The following is a 15,952-nucleotide window of genomic DNA, read 5'->3' on the forward strand; positions in this document are numbered from 1 at the left end:
GACCTAGGTGGCTGCTTAGATGCAGGATGTGAGGAGAGGTCTGTTCACATCCAAGACACAGAAGCCTCCCTAGTGCCCAGGTGACACTTACGATGGCCCTCCTGGTGGTTTGAATGTGGGACTGAGAGGGACACTGGATGGAGTCGACCTGCGCCCCTGGAAGGGCAGGGCTGGGTCTGTTGGATCAGAGTTGCCTCTGTGGATGGGACATGATGGGAAAGAGGAAATGGGGGTGACAGTGAGGACTCAAGTCTGTTCTCTTCTGTTGGGGAAGGCAGGCCCTACCCTGAGAGATGGATCTTCAGGTCGCACTTGTCCCTTCATTTTGCCTTGTGGGACTTCATTTGCCTTGTGGGAAGGATGGGAAGATGGGAAAGCCTCTAACTCCAGGCATGAGTCCTGGCCTGGAGGAGCTGGTAGAATAGCCCAGGGGATCAATTGAGACCATCTTCCTGGGGGATCAGCTGGGAGTCTGGGAGCAGAATGCTATGTTCAGGAGGTGCTCCAGTCTGGGTGATGGGTGTGGTCAGGCACCAGCATCAGAAATTAGTCACGAAAAGTCCCCACCACGTTGTAGGCAGAGACAGTGGCCTGAGGCAGGGGCAGGAGACTCACCAAGAGGCCAGAACAGGCTCTGAGCCTCTCTGAGGCCACACTGTGGGTGCAGCATCAGCCATGCAGGGAGTTGCAGTGGATGTGCCAACAACCCTAACGTCCAGTCACGTGCAAAGGGCTCACAATTTATAAATTAGAGAAGAATCAGATTGTCTCTAACAACATTGTCACTCATTGCATCTCTCTTGGGCAGACTAGAAATGGGTAGAGAGACAGAGATAGAGACATAAGGACAGGTGTGCATACACAGAGGCGCTACGTGAAGACATCGGAAGAAGACAGCCATCTGCAAGCCAAGGAGAGAGGCTTTAGAATAAAACAACCCTGACTATGCTCAGTCCTCTTCTCTCCAAAATTGTGAGAAAATAAATTTCTGTATTTCTGTTGTCAAAAAAAAAAAAAAAAAGGATACCAAGCACAGAACTGTGGTTATTAGAGGTGGGAAAGGGGAGGGGGAGGAGATTTGGCAAGAGACCAGTTAAGGGTCACAAAGATTGATTACATTTCATAAACATGAGTATACTAATTATCTTGATTTGATCACCACACATTGTACACATCTATTGGTAATCGATTCTATGACCCACATATATAATCAAATTTTAAAAAGGGCAAATAAACAGATGCTATGAAAGGGCATATAAAAGGGGAAATCTTAATAATAAATACATTTCTGAAAAGTTAAAAAAAAAAAAGAAAAGAAAAGAAAGAAAGGAAAAGAAAAGGGAGGCTTTTTCTGCAGTCCCTTCTCTGTATCCTCCTTTCTGCAGCCGCTGAGAACGAGCCTCCCTGAGACACTGTCCATGGTGCTGACGCCCACGAACTGCAGAAGGGCTTGGGAGTTGTGATCTTCTGGTCACTTCTGCGTTCTTTTGCTGTTAACAACTAAGCATTATTACCAAGTAGAAAGGGCGGGGGTGTATTGGGAGTGTGAGGTACCCCTCATCTCCCTCTCTCAGGACCTAGAGCTACGATGAACGCCACTGCTGGAACAAACATCACAGTCAGGATGACAAACTTCACAGTCAGGATGACCCTGTCCAGGTGCTCACGTGCAATTGGTAGTGAAAGATGATGATAAAGTAGTCTTGGGCCGACCTGTGGCTCACTCGGGAGAGTGCGGTGCTGATAACACCAAGTCTGTGGGTTCGGATCCCATATAGGGATGGCCGGTTCGCTCACTGGCTGAGCGTGGTGCTGACAACACCAAGTCAAGGGTTAAGATCCCCTTACTGGTCATCTTAAAAAAAAAAAAAGTCTTGAGAGGTGTGGTGGACAAAACAATGGCCCTTCACATATGTCCACATCCTCATCTTTGCGATTTGTGAGTATGTTGCATAGTAAAAGAGACTTTGCAGATTAAATGAAGAATCATGAGATTGAGAGATTATTGTGGTTTATCCATGCAGGTTCCATATGATCACAGGGTCTCTTCCTTAAAGAGAAACAGAGAGGCAGGAGAGTCAGGGAAGGAGGAGGAGATGCGAGGGTGGAAGCAGAGCACAGAGAGATTTCAAGGTGCTGCACTGCTGGCTTTGAACATGGAGGAAAGAACCAGCCAAGGAGGCAGGCGGCCTCCAGAAGCTGAAAAGGTGAGGAAACTCTCCCTTGGAGACTCCAGAAATAATGCAACCAAGTGGATATTTTGACTTGTGTTGTTTTATTCTGCAAAACTTGTGGTAATTTGTCACAGCAGCGATAGGAAACTAAGAGGCCTGGCTTTGAACATGGAGGAAAGAACCAGCCAAGGAGGCAGGCGGCCTCCAGAAGCTGAAAAAGTGAGGAAACTCTCCCTTGGAGACTCCAGAAATAATGCAACCAAGTGGGTATTTTGACTTGTGTTGTTTTATTCTGCAAAACTTGTGGTAATTTGTCACAGCAGCGATAGGAAACTAAGAGGCGTCATCTTGTCTAATCTAACAATGTGTCCATGTGGGAGAAGGAGTGACTTAGAGCTCAATCATGATGTGAAACTTTGCGGGTTTTCTTACCTCTCATTTCATGACAAACAATGCTCAGGCGATGGCAGAACATCCTCGTGAACTGTTCTTTATGCTTCAGTGTCCAGACCTGCTTGCTTGTGAGAATGTGGGCCCCTGATCCAAATGGAGCTACATGAGGACGTCACCCTTCCTGGGGGCTCTCAGGGAAGGACTGAGAACTCCTGGTCCAGCTGTGTGGAGGAAGCTGCAGGTGGGGCGTGGGTAGCAGGAGGGCTGCCTGAGGGACAGCTGAAGGAGGACATAGCCAGTCCTGTTGCCTGGGGGGCCTGGGTGAGTTTTAGGTGGGGGAGTGCTGCGCCTCTGCCCTGCACACTCTTGTGTGAAGAGGAGGCTTGTTTCAGTGAGATCGTCATCAGGAGCAAAGTGGAAACTGACGGGAGGTGTGGGGCTGGAGGTCCTGGGCAGTGCCTGGGAGGACCTTGCTCAGGCCTGGATTCTGGGTCTGTGCCCACCTTGCTTACTCTGACAGCGACTCTCTGTGTCCTCTTAGGGTTAAGATCTCCTGAGTTCTGGCCTTTGAGACAGAGGAGGAACCCAGTGTCCAGGGCCAGGCACCCTGGATCCCTGCAGTAGAAATGAGGACAACTGATCACTGTCCAGGAGGGGCAGGAACCTCAACTTCTCCTGCACATGGTCCACCCCATCCCCACTCCCAATATCCAACTCCTGTCTCCCAGGGAGGAGAGACTGGAATGGGGACAACTTAGAGATGATATTTTCTCTGTGTGACACAGGCAGGACTAGACCTGGAGTTTTCAGGTGAATTTCTGCTAAGTTCCCATGAGCAGGAAAAAAGCCAACGAAGGGAAGGATCCTCTTTATTCAGATCCTTTCCAGGTGATCTGGGGCAGAGGGCAGTGGTCACAGGCCCATTTACCTTTCTTGGATGCTCCTTACTTCCTGGTGGGATGGGAGGCCTTTGTCCTGACCCATCCAGAACCCAGGACAGCCTGTCTGACTCTCCAGAAATCCAGGAGGGACCCCCAGCCCCGGCCCAAGGTCCCAGAGACTTCTCAAGGCTCAGAGCTGGTTCTCCAGCCAGGCTCCATGTCCTGACCCCTCCACGGTGTCTAGGGTCTCGGGGGACCCTCCCTCAGCCCATAAGAAGAAGTTCTTGGAGGAAACTAAGAAGCCACATCTGTTTTGTGGTTGATCCAGCAGTAAATGTTTGTGTCAGGGTTTAGTAATTCCTGCAAAAAGAAAGAAGAGGCCTCTGACCCCTGTGGCCTCCTTAGAGCCTGGTCCAGTGTCTCCCAGGCTCTGGGCCACCCATGGCTGCTCTGTGGCTGAATCTGGCTGTGCTCAGGAAGGTTTCTTTTCCCAGGCCCCTCCTTCTTGTCCTCCCCACCCCCCGTTCCCATTTTCTCCTGTTTCCTGAAACTCAAATCTCACACAGGTGTGGGGTGGGGGCAGATCCTGGGTCTCCCTTGGGCCTGTGAGACCAGAACATTAATCACCCACACTCACCTCATAGATGGGAACAGCTGCCCTGGGGCCGGGTAAAGGGTCCTGGGCAGGGGAGAGAGATCAGATATCAGGATCCGATGGGGAGGGAGGTGCCAGGGCCAGGCCTGGAAGGTTCTTGTCTCTGACACTCAGAACTGATTCCCTGCATCTGTGTTCAGTCATTTCCCTTCAAGAGTGACCAGCTCTGCCTCCTGGGCCCCAGCATCCAAGCCTGGGCATAACACCCAATCCCTGGCCTAGCTGCATCCACCCCACATCCTTGTAACCTGGGACCATGATAGATGCTCCCAGCATCAACTCTGCACCTGCCAGACTCCAGGGATCTCCTCAGGCCAATGGAGGGGACCCAAAGTGGGCTCAGGATAGGGTATGGGTGGTCCTGCCCCTGATAGAAGACCTAGTTACTAACCAGAGCTGGGCTAACCTCTTCCTGGCCGTTCTGTGGGTGGGTGTCCTGTGCTGGGCCAGAGTGTTGACAGTCTCCCTGCCCTGGGCCTGCACAGCTGGAATCCCCTGTATGAAGGTGCTGGGAGGGGATGGGCTTACCAGCGAGGCGGAGCTGTTGGAGGGACCTTGGCCTGGGGAGCAGAGACAGGAGTTAGAACCTAAAGTATACGAAGAGCCTGGGCCCCCTCATCTAGGAGGGCCTGGGGGGTCCTCAGCTCCTGGAGAATCAGGAGAGAGGGAGCATTTATTGGGGTGGGAGATGGTCCAGCCATTTTAGGGGCCAAGTGAGTGAGTGAGGCCAAGGAGGTGACTCGTGACCCAGACCCCACATATCAGGGCTGACCTGGCCAATGGGATCCCCTGTGCTGAGTGTTTTATGAGAAGCCTCCTGGAAGCCCCAGGGAAAGGGTTAGAGGCCCCTGGGGTGGAGTGACTGGCAGTGGGAGACATGGTGGGGCAGACCTAAGGGCTCTCATCCACATCCAGGGTAAACAGGTGCTCACCAGGGTTGGTCGCTGGGGGCCGGAGCTCTCTGAGGTCACGCTGGACGCTGGTCCTAGGAGAGGTCAGACTTATTTGTGATGGGTTCAGAGTTAAAAGTCACAACTCTGGAGTTAGAACAGGGGCAAAAGGAGAACGTTATTTCCAAGGAGGAGCATGGAGACCCCCCTCCTGCCTCAGTTCTGTGGTAGGAGGTTGAGGGCCCAGGAGAGGGGGCTGAGGAAAGGCCTTGAGAGGCCTCATCTGTCCTGGACCAGAGGGGGAGGGCCCTAAGGCATATTTGAGCCCAGGAGATCTTTGATGCCAGGACCCAGGAGAGGGATGGAGGACCCAGGTAAGGAGTCAAACCTTGAGGGTCTGACTGAGTACAAGGTCAAGGCCCTTGGAGGAAAGCAGGGCCAGCCATGTGTGCAGGACCCTGGACAGCCGAATGTGTCCTAGACTCTCCTAAACTTGGTGTTCCTGCTGTGGCCAGACCCTCCACTCAGGCCAGTGGGTGCTGACATGTGACAGTGGCCCTGTCCTCTATCTCCACCAACCCTGGCAAGAGACACATAAAGGACATTCCAGGTCCTGCCATCCTGGCCGGGCCCAGGTCCTCCCCGATTCACCCACTGGGGGCTGTGGTTAATGCACCAGCTGTGTGGGGGCTGCTGACCTCACCAGCCTGTCCAGGCTCTTGCACTCTCCACTGTGGGACCTTGGTCAGGACCACCCCTCAGACCCTGAGCCTGTAAATCCCCCCTCACTGGGTGGGATATTGAAATAAACAACAGGAGGTGCCGTTTACCGAGCACTTACTGCCTCCAGGCAGTGCTGTGGGCTTGCCCCTCCCCGATTCACCCACTGGGGGCTGTGGTTAATGCACCAGCTGTGTGGGGGCTGCTGACCCCACCAGCCTGTCCAGGCTCTTGCACTCTCCACTGTGGGACCTTGGTCAGGACCACCCCTCAGACCCTGAGCCTGTAAATCCCCCTCACTGGGTGGGGGATTGAAATAAACAACAGGAGGTGCCGTTTACTGAGCACTTACTGCCTCCAGGCAGTGCTGTGGGCTTGCTGTGCGAGGGAACATGGACAACACGAAGGGCTGGGTCCCTAATTGTGCCTAATTCATAGAGGAGGAGGAGGAGGCTGTTGTGGAAGCAGCCCAGGGTCAGCAGCGGTTGAGGAGGAGCAGATGGGATGAGAGGGAAGGATCCAGGGGAGTCGGGAAGCCATGCAGAGCCAGACCCAGAATGCGAGGACGGGGTCTGCTTCCTCCTGGCCTGGGGCAGCCCGGGGACAGGGCATCTGGGTGGCGGACAGCCATGGTACCTTCCAGTCCTTGTGAGGAGCAGGAAACATCCCAGGGCGGCCATCAGAGACACCCCGACCAGGACCCCGGTCACGATGCCGGTGATGGTTCCCACAGGGAGGCCGGGGGCATTTGCTTCTGCTGAAAGGAGAAGAGAAAGGGTCGGAGGCCCAAGTCTATTCCAGGGGAAACCATGGGGGGCCTTGAGAGATGGGGCCCGGGAAGGCAGGAAGGAAATGCCTCCGAGTCTGCGTGTGGTTTGTCGTGTCGACATCACAACGTCCTCGACTCTGCCACTGCAAGTGGCTGCTTCATTCTGTTTTGAAACCCTGGACTTGCTCTGACTCTTCACCTTCTCCCGTAAGTGTCCAGGGTCACGTCCTTTGCATTTTCCTTTTAATTCTTCTTCCTCTCACGTTATGCCTCTTCCCTCTGTTTCTTCTTTTCCATCACATGACAGTCTTAGAAGGCAGGCCCTAACCTGTCAGCTCAATGCTGATTACTGACATTAATACTACTCGGCTGCTTTCAGGTGACTTCTATGTGCCAGGCACAGTCGGAAAGAATTTACCCACATCTCATCTGATCCTTCCACCACCACGAGGCGCTGTCATCCCCATTCTGCAGATGACAAATCTAAGGCATTTAGTGCTTAAATACATCAAGGAAGATTACAGAGCTGGAAAACGATAAAACCAAATTTTTACCAAGTTCCGCTTGATTTTACAGCCAAGAACAACAGTGTTACTAAACGGAAGCCTACTGGTTGATATCACTGACTGTGCCCTGACTCTGTGTCTGACCCTCTTCTAAGTGCTTTAACAAACCTCCCAACAAACACCCTCAAAACAACCCTGCGATCCAGGTGCTACAGTGTTTTTGATCGCTAGCGTTTCTTTGGGTTCTTTACTGGAATGTCCACCTCTCTGTCCACATTGCCTGTCTGTTCTCACACGTTGACTACTTTTTCCATTACAGCCCTTAGCTTATTGATCAGAGTTGTTTTAAATTCTCAGTCTGATAATTCCAACATCCCTACCATATCTAGGTCTTGTTGTGATGCTTTCTCTGTCTCTTCAAATGGCGTTTCCGCTTTTAGCATGCTTTGTCATTTTTTGTTGACAGCCAGACATGATGTCCTCAGTAAAAAGACTTTGGTAAGCAGGCATTTAGTGGTGTGGTGGTAAGGTGTGGTGGAGGGCAAATGTCCCATAGACCTATCATTAGGTCTGTGCCCCTGGACCGTGAACTTCACGTGTGCTTCACGTGTGCTTCTCAGTTTTTTCACCCCCTTGGGTGGGACATGATGGCTGGATGGGGGTTGGGTATTTCCCTTCCTCCAGGTCATCAGGTTGTGTTAAAATCTCAGCAGGTTAGGCTCTGGTAAAATAACTAATTTTTAAAAATACACCTGCCTCTTAAGGGCAGGTCTGACTACGGAGAACAGATGCTCTGGCATATTTAAAATGGTGACTGGACCCCTCCCCCTGCAGGAAGCATGAGGACATTTTTATCCAATATTCACTGTGAGAACCTGGTGGAGGGTCTCAAAGCAAAAGTGTGGGGGCTCCGCCAAGACTGATTCCTCCTCTAAAAACCCTGCCACAGCCTAGCAGCCCCAGAGTCACATGAGATCAGCTTCCCCCGGGAGGTTTAGGAACAGGCGGTCAGAGGGATAGAACATGGGTCTCAAACCCTGGAGGGGCAGGGAGCCGGTAATGCCAGCACCCCCTGGGATTCTGCATGCAGATTCCAGTCTCAGGAGAGATTATGGATCATTCATTCATTCATTCATCCATCCACTATGCGTTCCCTCCATCCATCATCAGAGAACTAATGCGCGTCTGTCACACATGGGGTCCTGTGCTGGTGCAGGGTGTGGAGTGGGCAGTGAGAAAGCAGAGCCCTTTCCTTCATCCTCCAATGGGAGTGACACCAACATATCAGGAAACAGATGATTTCGCGTCTAGCGAGGGAGGGCGTGGGTCAGCCGCCTGAGGAGGGAGCCTGGACATTTCCAGCACTGGCTCTTCATTTGCTCCTCCCTCCTCAGATCAAAACCTGCCCCTCCAGGCTGTGGATGCCTAAGAAGAAAGGATCTGAACCAACAGCTGGTCTTGGGGTTTGTAAACACCTAATAAGGCCCCAGGTCGAGGAGAGGATGGGGCTGTGGCTGCAGACAGACCTTGACCTGCCTCAGATCTGCCACCCATGGTCTGTGTGTTCCTGATTCAGTGACTGCATTTCCTCAGCTTCCGTTTTTCTTTAGCAAAATAGGATAAATGGTAAATGGCATCTGGCTTGCTATGATCTCTGTGAAGAAACTTTAAAATATTCACAATAATCTGACCTAAAGCTTGGTATAAAGGAGCTGCCCAAATAAACAGCATCTATTATTATTTGCCTCCAAGAGAGGGTTCCTGGGGTTGGATCCCTTGGGGACAAGGAGCTGCCAGAAGCATCTTCTCTCCTCTGTCCCTCCCCCAACCCCCCTAGGTGTCTCCTTAGTCCCTCATGAAGCCAGCTAATGGCTTTGGGAACTTGTCCATCTGTGGTCTCCATGGGGAGTCTCAGGAGAAGGATTGGGCTCTGCCCTTGCCCAGATGTGGCTCCTGACGCTGAGCCCTGGCTGGTGACCAGCTCCAGGATCTTGACACTTGGGCAGCTGGTAAATTGCTGCTCCCAGTCAGCCCTGCCCAGTAGGCCAAAGTGCAGCCCTGTCCACAGGCTTCCCAGGGTCACCTGGAGTCAGGAGCTCTGGGACAGGATTTAGGGGCTGGGGCTTCCCGGGGCTGAGCTTCTCTGTGAGGATCCCAGGGAGCCCTCAGGCCAGGCCCTGACTGAGTCCTGCAGGGTCTTTCTCAGGGTCATGTTCTCAGGGAGTGGTGAGGAGGGCTAGACTGAAACTGGTTTCCTTCTGCTGAGTTACCTCATCAGACTGTCCTCTCTGCAGTGAAAGTCTGTGGGGTCTGGATTTGGGAAAGGAATTCTGATCTTTCGAGATTTGTTTCCACAGTTTGTGTCCTGTACTAAATGTTCAAACTCCAACATGGGATATAATGTAAAGGGGGGAGTGGACACAGTCCTGTCCTGACAGTCCTGTGTGTGTGAAGTAGAATTGACCCCACCCCAACACCCGGAGGTAGTAGAGGAATCACTTACGGTGTACACGGAACTGTCCAGATACTTGGTCAGTGCTGAAATTTGCATCTATGGTTTGTAGTGTGTAGTATCCTGTGTCCTCCAGGGAGACATTCTGGAACAGCAGAGATCCATTGGGGAGTATTGTCTCTCGACCACTGTATACAAGTCCCGGAATATTTACTTGAGTGTCTATTACAAATGCTGCAATCAGATAGATATCATGTACCCTTTTTCCTTTGTACCAGAAATAGGATTTAATATTATCTGAGAGATTGTAGACAAGTAGAAGAACATCCTGCCCTTCAGCAGCATTGAACGGCACTGATTCAACAGTGAGTTGTGCAGTGGTGGGCAGGTTCCAGAAGGTTACAAGTGAGACTAGGAGGGAAGAGAGAAAAATCAGTCAATACTGGAGCCTCTATATTGGGATGGAAAGTTGAGGCTATTGGTCCTGAGCAGATCTCTTCTTCCCTCAGCCTTGGGGTGTATCTGTGTGTATGAGTGTGTATTCCTGTGAGTGTGTGTGTGTCTGTTTGTATGTGTGCATGTGTGTGCATATGTCTCTGTAGGTCTCTGTGTGTATATGTATATATGCATCTGGGCATCTGTGTGTGTGTGTGCAAGTGAGTGTGTCTCCTACTTGGTCAAGGTCAGCAGCGTGACCTCCATTCCTTCAGAGCCTCTGAACTTGTCCTTCCCTCTGTTTGGAACACTCTTCCCCAGTTTCTGCAGGGATCACCCCTCACTGCCCTCAGACCCCTGCTCATATTCAGGGCGTCCTTGGGAGACAACTTCCCTGACCTCCTCCTCTAGGGTCACTTTCTGACCCTTCTCTGCCCTGTTCCCTCCATGGCTCTTGTCAACCCCTGACCTCACCTTCTAGATCTCTTTGCTTGTCTGTCTTCCTCCCCACTACAGGGTGAGCTCCGTGAGGGCAGGGCCTTGTGTGATCTTTGTTGTACCCAGTGCTGGGAACAGGCTGCAGATACCTGTGGATGAACTGATGAGTGTTCCCGTGGTCCTGTAAATCCTGGTGTTTGTCAATTTCTGAGGTCGGTGGCTGAGGACATTGTTGAATTCCCTGGTTGTTTTTATTTGGATTGTTATCCTGACATAGTCGTTATTATCACTTCTCAAAGTGAAGTGGCCCGTGAAGATTAACTTGGAAAACAGAACCATTGAGATTTTTATGCCCCTTACCAGTTCGAGTTCACTGAGAGGATCCTGTTGCAGCCTCCAAATGGAATCCCTATGTTCTCTCTCAGATCCGTGTCCTTCCCAGGACACCCCAGCCAGTCTCTGTGCTCCCATCCTCCCACCCACTCGCAGGGAACCTTCCCCTCTCACCTGTGAGCAGGAGGCTCTGCCAGGGGCTGCGCCCTCTGCGGGGAGGGTTTGGGGGGGGCCTCATGGTCTCTGCTGCCTGCTCTGTCCTCCCTCTGTGGAGAAGAGCTTCGGCTCCAGAAATGCTCACAGCACTGAGCTGGGACGGGTCAGCTCTGCTGTCCTTCCTCTGTCTGAGCTGAGCCTCCTCCCAGGGTGGAGCATTTCCCAGGGTCACGTGGGCTGGGGGCGGTGTCTCTGCTCAGGAGGCCTCTCTCTCTCCTCTCCTCTCAGTCCTGCCTCCCTGGTCCCTTCTTTCTCTTTCCTTGTGTAAATTTAGCTTTTCCCAACCACACTTTGAGAAGCAAGTCTGATGGGGACCTCTGTCCCCTTAGAGATTGACCCCCACACCCCGGCACTGACCTTTGCTGTGTCCTGGCCATGGGTCTGTCAGTCCCACACAGAGAACATCTAAGATATCCAAACCTGGGGGATTATGTCTCTTTGTGACATAGAAACCCAATTGGACACCTGAGTTCTCCCAATTTTGTGAAATGTGCTGGGAATGTTGGACTTACTCCTAGAAGGATGTGACAAAGTCGACTCTGGGAATTAGAAAGGCCAGATGAGTGATGACTGGTGAGGGGACCCACCCTCTATCTCAGTATCGCCAGCCTGACCTCTGATGCAGGGACAGAGACCCACGAAAGGGTCTTAGAAGGAGCTGCAGGTCCTGGGAAGAGAGGGGTGGTGGTGGGAGGTCAGGTGCTGTGGGCTCCGTTGTCCTTAGGGAAGGTTTCAGGGAGACCCTTCCTCTTCCTCTTCATGTTGTTGGCTGAGCTGTGGCTCAGGGCCTGTCCATGTTCTTCCTGGCCATCCTGGGTGGCGTGTGTCCTCTGCCAGGCTGACTCTCCTGTGGTCATCCCACCTTTACCCATAGGTGGTGCCAGGAGGGAGCAGGAGCTACACAGCGACCCCTGGTAGAGCAGGTCCTCAGAGGCCTCAGGAAGGAGCAGGAAGGATAGAGCAGTTATGTGGGAGGGACCCAGAAGGGTCTGTTGGAGCAAGGGATGGAAATCAGGTTTCACCTCCACCTCCTTTGCCAAAGCCAGGCTCATGTCTTACTGGAATTAGTTCCTGAGTGTTGTCTGTGCATTCCAATGTCACCTCCTGGAAAGGATGAGGAGACCTGCAGCCAGTGTCTGACCAGACTCCAAAAGGTGTGAGTGGTCCTGACCCCTGGACAGAGGTGGGCTCTGACCTCCAGGTCAGGTCAGCCCAGGTCCTGTTCACTGTGGGTCCCCAGAATTCCGACTCCATCCTAGTTCAGAGTGAGCCCGGGGAGAGTATGGGAGCTGTCGAGAGGACTCCTGGTTCAGTGTTGGGAGAACTGTCCATCAGAGGGATGCACTGCCTTGGGAGGAGCCATGTGTCCCTGGATTCTCAAAGGAAGGGCCCAGGAAGGAGTCTCTTGAGGCTTTAGTGAGGGGACACTGGCCTAAGAGGCTGGTCTCCAGAACACCCTGTTTCCCTCCATCACAGCACTAGGGAAGAAGCCTCAAAGTCATCTGTGTCCCTGCCTGTCATCTACTCTAGGCCTCCCCACAGGGCCGAGGAACTGGAGCGTCTCCCACCTGGAGACTCAGCAGGGGATCTGTGGGTTCCTCTGTTAGGGGAGGGGAGGCCCCATGGCCCCTCAGCCCCTCTGAGATGGAAGCACAAGCAGACCCTGGGTTGTCCTGTCCTGTCCTGCATGAGAAGTTCCCCTCATTCCCCAGAGCTCCTTGGGCTGGGAAGGATCTGCAGGGACCATAGCCAGGTGTCCCCATAGACCTGGGACCCTCAGGGATGGAGAGTCCCCCCCTGACTTCTTTTGTGGTCAGGCTGGAGCTCAGCCTTGCCCTGGCGGTCACTCCATCTGGGATGGAGGATGCAGAGTTTGTGCCAGGTCAAGTGTATTTATGAGGAGAGGAAGGACATAGGTTGCCGACTCAGGTCTTTCTGGGAGACATGATGTCACTTACAAACGAGAGACAGGAGTCAGTGTTCCGAGAATGAATCAGGTTCAGACCCCTCACTGTTAGGAGGTCCCCGTCCTCTCTGACACTAGAAGAGCAAAGGCCCCATCCCTGGAACAGCCATGGGCACCTGCTGGCCTCCTCCCGTGCTGATGCCCGTGCCCCTGTGTCCACAGGGAACATGCTGTGACCTCAGGTGTCACATGGAGGTGATGTTCTTCTGTGGTATGGTTCCCCCCATCCACTTAATGAGTATTTGTTGAGCATCTGTTCCATGTCAGGCACTGGGCTGGGTCCTGGGAATCCCACAGAGAGCAGACAGACATGGTCCCTGGGCTCGAGTAGTTTCCCTGTAACAGGGAAATGGGCACCTGGTGAGCATCATGGAACTAAGGGGTTAACGATCATGGAGAGAAGGGCTGTGGAGGGACAGTATGTGGGGCATCTGGGTCCTGTGATGGGCTGAGCTGGTCTCGGAATCACAGGGAGCTCCCCTGAAAGTGCCCTTTTGGCTGAGACCTGAAGCTGAGAGGACGTCCCCAGGCAGGACAGAGGGTGTGGAGGCAGGAGCTGCCTGCAGAGGGAGCGGCCATCAGGTGGGAGACGCCAGGCTGGAGGGAGGAGCGGACAGAGCATTTGTGGGGGGCTTGGAGAGCGAGGAGGACTGTGGACTGAGCTGAGGCTGGTGAGGGTCGGACCCTGCTGGGCTGTGGGCCATGCTGAGGGGGGTCTGCAGCCCCCTGGCAGGCCTCAGGCTGTGGAGACTTTGCTGCCCTCTGGTGGACGGTGAGGAAAGCATGGACGGCAGAGGCACCACGTTTTCTTCAACATCTGTCTGTGCATTTCCCATGGGTTATGTTAACGCCTCATCAGGCTACAGCTCCGTGATCCCAGTCTCTGTTGCTCCAAGGATAGTGTCCTTCCTTGCTTCTCAATGCAATGCCCAAACTCAGATTTCTAGGAGCTCTGCCAATTTATGGTTGTCTGCAGTAGGTTGTGCTGTATATGCCCCCAGAGGCAGTGATGTCTGGGGCTGAGCGCTGGGTGGGGGTCTGTGAGCAGAAGAGAGAGGTGCAGGAGGGGAGGTCAGTGTCAAGGGAGCAGAGGGGGAGGATGGACAAGTCAACTTCACTTTTCACTCCCTGGGCCTGGTGTCAGGACAGGGGACCCTGGCTCAAGGACACACAGCACCACACCCCTCCCTCATACCTGGGTCAGGTGAAGTGGGAGCGGCTTCCCCTTCTGCTCACCAGCACCTGGTCTCACCTGCTGAGACAGCTTCACCCTCAGTCCCACACTGGGCTGCACCCCAAAGAGCCTGTTTTCCTCTTCTTCCTCCTCCCCATTCCTGGGTTTTCTTTCCTGCATCACCCCCTCCCTGGGCCTCCAATGACTACTGTGGCCAGTGGCCTCACCTGCATCCATTCCGGGCAGCTGTCCCTGTTGTCGCTGCCCCTGCACAAGCTCTGGCCTCACCAGCCTCTGACACGTGTTCTGAACCCTGGTCCTTCTGAAGGAAGATGAAACAGAGTTTGGTTCTGTCCAAGGTGCTGCACTCTCTGCACAGCCTGGGAGTGAGGGGCTCTGATGTGTCACCAGGAAGGAGGAGGAGGGAGCTGTGTCTCAGGAGTGCCCGTATCACAGGGGCTCCCTCTCCAGGGTGGGCTGTATCTGTGCCCTGAAGGCAACCAGCTCAGTGTCCACCAGCTCCTCCAGCTCCGTGTTCGTCTCTGTAGCTGATGCTAGCTGAGCCTGAGCTAGAGCCCTTCTTACAAGCTCAGATGGTCAGAGCTGTGTGTGCAGAGACCTAATGGAGGGTCCCATATCCTCACGTAGAGCATCTAGGTGACAGACTTCATTGCCTCCCCTTTCCTAAGCCTACAACAAGATCTGAATAGTGGCCAAGATTCCAACTTCTCCATATCCTTGCCAAGACTTGTTATTTTAAATTTTGTTTAAAAAATTATAGCTGTAATAGTGGGTTTTGTCAAACTAAATAACAAACTGAGAGGCTCTCTAAAAGAATAATGAGTTTAATTGGGAATGGAACACTGTAATAGGAGTACATGTGAGATAATAGACTGTGTGCATATTCAGGGAGGGAAAGGAAGAGAAGGGTTTTGAAAGAAAAACGATGGAGGATTATATAATTGTTTTGGGATAATTATCCTTGGCTAAAAGGATCAGTAAGAAGGGTGATGCCAGTCCAAGGTTGGGCAGGCGGTTGTTGGGCAGATGTCCTCGCAGAAATATTTTTTGTGCAAGGTTGTGGTTTTGCAGTCTTTTGTGATAGTTCCTGTTATCATACGTGCATGAGAACTCCCCTTCACGGCCTTTCCTGGCTCTATTTGTCAGTGTTTTTAACATATGTGACTCTGTCTTGATTTTGACAACTTTCACAGTGTGAAGTGGTACCTCCCTGTGATTTTCATTTGTATTTCCCTAGTGATTAATGATGTTGGGGACCTTTTCATGTACTTACTGATCATTTTTCCATCTTTGAACAAGTTTCTTCAAGTCCTTTGCCCATTTTTTAATTAGGCTGTTTGCCTTTTTATTGTTGAGTTGCAAGGGTTCTTTATGTATTTTGGACATGAATCCCTTACCATATATGACTATATGATTTTCATATGTTTTCTACCATTCTGTAAGTCGTGTGTTCACGTTCTTGATAATGTCCTTCATGCACAGAAGGTTTTAATTTTGATAAATTTTAATTTGTCAAAGATATGTAAAGCAGATATTATCAGATCTAAAGGGAGAAAAAGACACCAACACTAGTTGGGGGACAACACCCTAGTCTCCACATTGGACAGATCATTGAGACAGAATATCAACAAGGAAACATATGATTTAAATGGCACCATAGATACTAGTTGGGGGACAACACCCTAGTCTCCACATTGGACAGATCATTGAGACAGAATATCAACAAGGAAACATAAGATTTAAATGGCACCATAGACAAGATGGACCTAACAGACATATACAAAGCATTTCATCCAGCAGTTGCAGAACACACATTCTTATCATGAGCACATGGAACATTCTCCAGGATTGACCATAGGCTGGGCCACCAAACAAGTGCCAATAAGTTCAAATAAATCAAGATCATATCAAGTATTTTTCTGACCACAA

The 15,952-nt window shown here is 52.0% G+C and overlaps 1 protein-coding gene across 1 annotated transcript in view; it reads right to left on the reverse strand.

The window, feature by feature from the left end:
• Positions 1 to 10,884, reverse strand: part of LOC103586116 — a 37,729-nt gene extending 26,845 nt beyond the window's left edge. Inside the window, 7 exon segments of the mRNA XM_008567258.1 lie at positions 4,011 to 4,042; positions 4,044 to 4,144; positions 4,625 to 4,663; positions 5,036 to 5,088; positions 6,350 to 6,467; positions 9,492 to 9,851; positions 10,821 to 10,884. Of these exon segments, the coding sequence (XP_008565480.1) occupies positions 4,011 to 4,042; positions 4,044 to 4,144; positions 4,625 to 4,663; positions 5,036 to 5,088; positions 6,350 to 6,467; positions 9,492 to 9,851; positions 10,821 to 10,884 (767 nt within the window).
• Between the last annotated feature and the right edge of the window lie 5,068 nt (positions 10,885 to 15,952).

The sequence above is a fragment of the Galeopterus variegatus genome, unplaced genomic scaffold, assembly GCF_000696425.1.
Source record: "Galeopterus variegatus unplaced genomic scaffold, G_variegatus-3.0.2 Scaffold306, whole genome shotgun sequence".
Lineage (NCBI taxonomy): Eukaryota > Metazoa > Chordata > Mammalia > Dermoptera > Cynocephalidae > Galeopterus > Galeopterus variegatus.